Genomic DNA, 8207 nt, shown 5'->3' with positions numbered 1-8207 from the left:
CTTAACCAAGTCCATTCTCATCAATGTAACTTTACCTTTTTTTAACCTTCTTTATTTCTTTATGTACTGGTACATATGTATTTACATGCACATATATACATTTACCCAAATTATGCAGCACAAAAGTATAAAACTTTCATGCAGCAACTTGTTTTTGTTCTTGTAGCAGGCAACATGTTGCCAGGGATTTTACACGGAGTGAAAAAAAAAAAATTATGAAATACATCCTAAGATGTTTCTTATGTTTATTAAGTCTAATTCCTAACAGTGACTGTCCATAAAAAATGAAAACCAGCACATGTCAATAAAATTCAAAATATATATTTACATTGTTAGTTTTTATTTATTTATTTATTATTTGATCGCTTGTTTAAGCCATACTCAAGAATATTTCACTTATACAATGTCGCCCAGCATTATCATGGGATGAAACCCATCACCACAACCACAATACCATACTCAAAAATATTTCACTTCTACCATGGAGCCCAGCATTATGATGGGAGGAAACCCATCACCACCACCACAAAGCCATACTCAAGAATATTTCACTTCTACAATGGTGCCCAGCATTATGATGTGAGGAAACCCATCACCACTGCCACAATACCATACTCAAGAATATTTCACTTATACAATGTCCCCCAGAATTATGATGGGAGGAAACCCATCACCCCACCACAGTGCCATACTCAAGAATATTTCACTTATACAATGTCGCCCAGCATTACAATGGGAGGAAACCCATCACCACCACCACCACAAAGCCATACTTAAGAATATTTCATTTATACAATGGTGCCCAGCATTACAATGGGAGGAAACCCATCACCACCACCACAAAGCCATACTCAAGAATATTTCACTTCTACAATGGTGCCCAGCATTATGATGGGAGGAAACCCATCACCACCACCACAAAGCCATACTCAAGAATATTTCACTTCTACAATGGTGCCCAGCATTATGATGTGAGGAAACCCATCACCACAAAACCATACTCAAGAATATTTCACTTATACAATGGTGCCCAGCATTATGATGGGAGGAACCCTATCACCACAACCACAAAGCCATACTCAAGAATATTTCACTTCTACAATGGTGCCCAGCATTATGATGGGAGGAACCCCATCACCACCGCCACAATACCATACAAGAATATTTCACTTATACAATGTCCCCCAGAATTATGATGGGAGGAAACCCATCACCACAAAACCATACTCAAGAATATTTCACTTATACAATGTCCCCCAGAATTATGATGGGAGGAAACCCATCACCACAAAACCATACTCAAGAATATTTCACTTCTACAATGGTGCCCAGCATTATGATGGGAGGAACCCCATCACCACCGCCACAATACCATACTCAAGAATATTTCACTTATACAATGTCCCCCAGAATTATGATGGGAGGAAACCCATCACCACAAAACCATACTCAAGAATATTTCACTTCTACAATGGTGCCCAGCATTATGACTGGAGGAACCCCATCACCACAACCACAAAGCCATACTCAAGAATATTTCATTTATACAATGGTGCCCAGCATTATGATGGGAGGAACCCCATCACCACAACCACAATGCTAGCAGATCTTCCAACATACAACTACAGAGGAAATTTATTTATTTGAAAGTCATTAATAAAACTATTTTATTTATTATACCCCTGAAACGGTTGACCAGATCTGATTTGGTTTGCTTTCCCTTTTCTTGCCTTTGCTGTAATGTTCAAGATTACGACTACATAATTTTCCTTGACAACAGATGGCATATATTATATATATATATATATATATATATATATATATGTATATATATATATATATATGTATATATCACATACCAGATTTGTTACTCACACCTTTACGACCAGAGTCCATGATAGTTTGAGTTCTAAATTGAAATCCTAAACACAAAAACTGCATAATTTCACGAAGCCCACACATATGATGAAAAAATGTGTTGAATGTTAGTGCCCATTGTCGACTTGAATGCTTTGTTTTTCATAACATGCAGAAGAGTTTCAACAAAGTAAAGGGACGTAACTCCACTCACCTTCCTGAGCTGTCAACATATGATGATTCACTAAAAGATCAAAGGCCTCGAAACAGTAGACATCCTGACGCAGTGCTTCTCTGAAACACTCCACAGCCAGATTCCTGTTGTCCATTGCCTCGTAAATTTTGCCACGGAGAAGATTTACAGAATTTTCCATCTGAAATCAAAATAAGAGAAATCAGTTAATATGAAATACCTTTCTATCCTTAATATCAAAACAATGGACAGTATTAGAATGATAGATTGGTCTACTTTGGGTCTAGACTTGTCTTTTAACATTACAGACTGATTGTTGTTTCACACCATACTCAAAAATATGTCACTGATTGTATTTTATCTGAAGTGTTGTGCTTTTTAAATGACACCCTTTTTATTAATTCTGATCGTATCATCAACCTTCCAGGACCACTCTGCAGCTTTTGGTTAAGTTGGACTACTTTCTTATCAGAAAATCTTAATATTTGACACATGTCATGAGGGTATAAGGCTAGTGTGATCAGCAGTGAACTTCATGACAGAGTACACGAAAGAGCATCGTTTAACACTTATTGCCAACATGGCCCTGAGAGGAATGGAAGCAGGAAATTCTTGATGTACTGTACTGGAAAACAATACGTAAAGCAAAGCTTCTGGATTATATTTCAACTATGAAGGGATGGGGTTATAACCTGAATGAGCAAAGACCATACCCTTACCCTTACCCTCACCCTCCCTTTAGCCCACCAGAATCCCCGAACATTCCCTATTAGGGTCATTCTGTGTGAAACCACTGACAGGCCCTGTGTTGATCATCTCTGAAATTTTTTAAATGTTAACTGCAGGTACCTACATATGTATGATGAAAAAGGTACTTTTTATATTCCCAACAGTTTATAGGATGCTCTTTAAAGTATTCTCTTGCAGTTGGCTTTTTAGCTTTTTCAGACAGTAATATCTTAGTCTTGCTTTTATACAAATGGTTGAAATTTTGCATGAGCATTCTTTGATAACTACAGGCACTGGAAAATAAGTTATGTTGTCAATAGTAGGTATGTAAGCTGAACTTTGCTTTTCCTTCAGTTTTGAATTTCTTGGAATGAAAAGTGGAGCCTCTGCCAATAAAACCAGTCAGAACATTGCCTTCATATTTAACATAAGTGAAGTACCTGCAGATAAAAATTTCATGAAAATCAGAGATGGTCGACCGAGAAGATTTCCAGAATTTGTGTGCTTCCGCTGTTACCATGTGAGGCAGACCGCTGTCTAAATCCATACCGAGTGATCCATCAGCCCTTACCATGTGAGACAGACCGCAGTCTACATCCATAGAGAGTGACCCATCAGCCCTTACCATGTGAGGCAGACCGCAGTCCACATCCATACGGAGTGACCCATCAGCCCTTACCATGAGAAGCAGACCGCTGTCCACATCCATACAGAGTGACCATCAGTCCTTACGACGAGAGGCAGACCGCAGTCCACATCCATACGGAGTGACCCATCAGCCCTTACCATGAGAGGCAGACTGCAGTCTACATCCATACAGAGTGACCCATCAGCCCTTACCATGAGAGGCAGACCGCTGTCCACATCTGTGATGTTGAGAGACTCCTCCAGCACTGAGCCTGGGTTGGGAATGTTGTCATTCTGTACCATGTCCAGTATGTCCAGGGCCTCTTGCCATTCATTGCACTCATACTGCAAATACATACATACATGTATGCTCTACTTTTGTTTTTTTTTCTTGTCGTCATATGACTGAATAATTGTTAAGTACAACATTAAATCCCAAGCATGCATAATTTTTCTTCTTTTTTCGTCACACTCAAGAATTTTTCACTTATACCATTTCAGACAATCTTTACACGTGGAGGAAAATTAAGTGAAAATTAAGAAAAAAATTGCCAAAGTTAGTTACTTACATATTTATCTGATTGGTGTTTTATGCTGTACTCAAGAATATATGACTTATACAACAGCAACCAGCATTACGGATGGAAGAAACCAGGCAGTACCCAGGGAAACCCACAACTATCCGCAGTATGCTGGCAGACCTTCCCAAGTACAGCCAGAGAGGAAGCCAGAATGTGCTGGACATGAACTCACAGGGACAGCTTTGGTGGGGGCCTCCTGGGTGATTGCGCCAAAGTTAATGATAAACTTTCCAAAGTGTGGCAATGAATGTCACAGAATTCTACCTTTGGCGCTGAAAATTTATTAAAATTAACATGAAGTCTATCAGCCATTGCAGTCTGGTTCGTCTGAATAGGCTATGGTCAGTGAAAACTTAAGATCCAATCACACTTCCTGTTACCATACCTTCTCAATAATTAGAGACACTAATTGAGACGCAATGAAAGTAAGTATATCAGAGAAGTCTCCTGTGAAGCGCTCACTGTGGGTGATATCGCCGTGCCAGCTGGCCCATAAAGCCAGCCTTTCCTGACAGCTTGTACACAGCAACTCACAATATCATTTTTCAGTATAAGCACTTGTTTAAAAGACAGAAAAATATAAAAATATTGAAACCGGAACACCAATCTAGTGAGAATATATCTTCGCTATTTCCCTTCCCCAAACCCATACCATGCTGTTTTCTGGCTTGTGTTCTACAAACTGTGCTATCCAATATTTAAAGTCAACGGTTGTGTGGCATTATTTACAGGGAAGCATTCAACACCCCAGTGCATTAGGCTTTATATTCACATGATTGTCTCTTTTTAGATTAATTTTAAAAAGATAGTCTGCAACACATTACCCCGGGAATTCAAGAAAAAGTTAGTCATACATGTACGTTCATGTGTATATGTCACTAAATTAGCTAAACCGGCCTTTAAACTTTACCACACAAATGCCTTCAAAACCCACGGATATACATACCAGACGACCTTGAGAGAATATCGAGCTCTGAGAAGTATGTTTTGCTGTGAATGGTATCAGTAATTTCACAGGGAATATGTACACAAAGTTCGCTCAGAAAACAATGTTCAAGTTGTTAGATCCAACTGAAAGGATGAAAGTACTGATTTCCCAGTTCCCGACAAGAATACAAACCATGTAGATTTCATCTGGCAGATCTGGGACGTGAGAGACTACCATACATATCATTTGTTCAATGTCTAAAGGGAAGAATTATCAAATTCCCATGTGTATTTACCTACCAATCACTCTAAAGGTATGCTCAAAAGTTACGAATGATGCAGAGTGTGGCACGGTCTTAGTAAATACATTGCCCACTACCTCAAAATCCTTTCCTTGGAAACCTTACTCAGTTTTTTTCGACTTCAATTAAACAGAAGTATCTTGACAAACTCCTCAGCTGAACATGAGTGAGACAAAATATGCAAATGTGTAAGTGGATTACAAAAATCAAGATCCCATGCACAACACCAGCTACAGGTACTGGTTTTACTAATTAATACCAGATAACTCACAACAAAAAGAATGATTAAAATACTCTACAAATTCACAGCTTGTACATATCCCACTGATAATATATTTTTAATGACCTTTCTCGAATCATCGGTACATAAAATGGCTAATGTACGTAATGATTATGAAAAAAACTGTTGAACCAGGTTTCATTTTTAATGTGGCAATTAAAGCTTTTAAACAGGGCTTGATCAGCAGGAGCAAACACCAGGCGCCTCTGGCCACGTCCCAAGAATGGACACGAACTACTAACATTGGTGTTCTTAATAAGATTCCAAGCCAAGATTTCCATGTATTTGGACAATGTCACGACTATCCAACCAGAGATTGTATTGGCCGACGTTTAAACACAGCTAATCAATACATATGTTACAAATGCACTGTACCCACATGTTACAAGCGAAAAATTCCGAAAACGTTTTTTGTAGCACATATAGGTCAACCAATGTGTGCAGAGTTTTAAACGACACTGGCATGATTAAAAAACAGCCGTCCAATAACACAAAAAGTTAAATCTTTTCAAAACCTGGCAGTGTTTCTCCCCGTCTTGTCAAGCTGATGAGGCTCACTGATGTGAACTACTGTCACTGATCAACTACTAGTAATCCCCTACAGAGAGGGTAAGACTTAAGACAACAGCCCGGCAAGACATCATGGTATACATTTTCTAAAAATGTGTCTGAAATTATTGAGAAGGTACGGTAATAAAAATAGGCATAAAAGGAAAATATCACAGGACATCAAAAATAGAAGGTAACCTAGAAACTGCAATCACTGTCTGGTGTAGTTTCATTTTCGTATGTCATGAGGTTCATGAGTTCTGGCAAACTCCTGTAAATCAAACAATGATCTGTTCGCTTCCTTTCTTCACGTCAGATGTAGAAAAATTTATAAGACGAAGAAAAGCTATTGTGAGGTAAAAAGAGGCTGTTTTCAGGCGAGTGTGACCAACTACATTAACCACAAGATCATTTTACATCCTAAAGCATTCATTGAAGTAAGGGGAGTAACAAATTTGCTCTCTTAGAAGTACTTACATGACATTTGGCAGCCAAATAACGACACGAAATGTAACTCTGAAAAAATCAAAAATCCACATTAACTGAAGTGTGTACATGTATGTCTTTCCACATTCAATGACACACACAACAAAACTTTAACACTTTTACACAATGACAGTTTGGTTTATGTGAGTATGAGGCCAGGTAAAGCCGAGACAAAACCACACTGTCTTGTCTGTTACTTGACAAACCCCCAGAATGATGCAAGTACCGCTAATGAACATTTGCATCAACAGGGTATACAGGAAATGCAAGACGACAAGTATCAAGCTCAATTTAACTAAAATGCACCACCTAAAATAATGAAACGAAAGTTCTATTTTCCGTAACTTGTTCCTCAAAAATTCAACACACTTGACCCACAACGACTAATTTCCAAAAAGTAATCTCCTTCAAAATGTGATAAGTGCAGACTGACCTTTACTACACAACCTATAACATTCTAAATTAGATCTTAAAGCTTAGTGTTACACATAACAAGTGCTTCACACTGACCATCATCTTACCTTGTCCAGTTTTTTGGACCGTATTAAATTAGAAGCTCTGTGATACTGTTTGGTCAAGAATAGTGTCTGGGCATACCAATAGATGTCTTCAACTGCTTCTGTGAAAAATTAAAAAAGTGGAAAGTTTGATATCATTTCCAACATTCCTTCAACAACATCCCAATGGCATCACCATCAACTTACTTACAGTGCTGCCTCACTGAAATGCCATGCTCACAAGACTCAACACAAGCCCCAGTTAGACCTACTATTTTAGGGTATTAGCCACAGAGATACTGCGATCTTAATGCATCTTAATCTTACTTTTTCGCTCAAATAGAATTTCTGCAAATCGTAACAAATGCCAACCACAAATCATGATGCATGTCCCATCTTCCCTCAACTGCATGTACACGCTCATTGTCATGACTGCCCTAGGTACAGTGAATTGAACCCAAAAATTAATGCCTCGGTTCTATGACAAATTGTCTTCAAAATAGCCCAGAAAACTGTGGAAATCCAAAACAGGGCAAAAACACCCACATTTTTATTCAAAATCAAGAATTGTCTAACACTCAAACTTGATCGACCACTGTACATGGTAAAGTCTTATACTAAGATTGAATTCAATGTGAAAAAACGAAGTCTAGATATTAAACTGTTTCATGATGGCCTGCAACTTGACGTGTAAATCTTTAGTCCCAAAGGAATGAAGGTATGGCCATGCTCATTCCAAAGGCCATAGTACTCAAACATTTATATCATTTAAAGAGGCTAAAATTGATCCTGTCATATTTTTGCTATTTTCCCAGAATAGTCCAAATAATTATATTTCACAAAATATCAGTCTCATCTTTACACGTGTTATCATTCAAAATCGATGATAAAGTTCCTAGAATTTACAAAGTGGGTTGCATTATAACAGTTTCAAACTTAAGAATCATTTTAACACTATAAATAGTACAGTTAAGAGTCTTTTCTTGGTAAAAAGAGAAAACAGATTTGATTAATCAGTAAACATGCAAAAAAGTTATACACCTATCCTCACCGCTTGATAAGGTAACCAATTTGTCAGCCCAGAATAAAGCAGAATCATAGTGATGCTGAAAGCAGAAAAACATAATAACAAACACAAAAATGAAAATACATCACTATTGGCATTTTATATCTACAGGC

At 37.9% G+C, this 8207-nt stretch overlaps 1 protein-coding gene across 1 annotated transcript in view; it reads right to left on the bottom strand.

Moving 5' to 3' along the window:
* LOC135479354 (cell division cycle protein 16 homolog) overlaps positions 1–7136 on the bottom strand; it is a 37157-nt gene extending 30021 nt beyond the window's left edge. Inside the window, exons 1-4 of the mRNA XM_064759178.1 lie at positions 7053–7136; positions 6523–6561; positions 3620–3751; positions 2072–2231 (exon numbers count right to left, since the gene is read on the bottom strand). Of these exons, the coding sequence (XP_064615248.1) occupies positions 2072–2231; positions 3620–3709 (250 nt within the window). The 5' untranslated portion in view covers positions 3710–3751; positions 6523–6561; positions 7053–7136. The remainder of the gene's footprint in view (positions 1–2071; positions 2232–3619; positions 3752–6522; positions 6562–7052) is intronic.
* Between the last annotated feature and the right edge of the window lie 1071 nt (positions 7137–8207).

Source organism: Liolophura sinensis, chromosome 12, assembly GCF_032854445.1.
Source record: "Liolophura sinensis isolate JHLJ2023 chromosome 12, CUHK_Ljap_v2, whole genome shotgun sequence".
Classification (NCBI taxonomy): Eukaryota; Metazoa; Mollusca; class Polyplacophora; order Chitonida; family Chitonidae; genus Liolophura; species Liolophura sinensis.
Note: the sequence above shows the minus strand (reverse complement) of the source record. Positions and strands in the feature narration are given on the sequence as shown.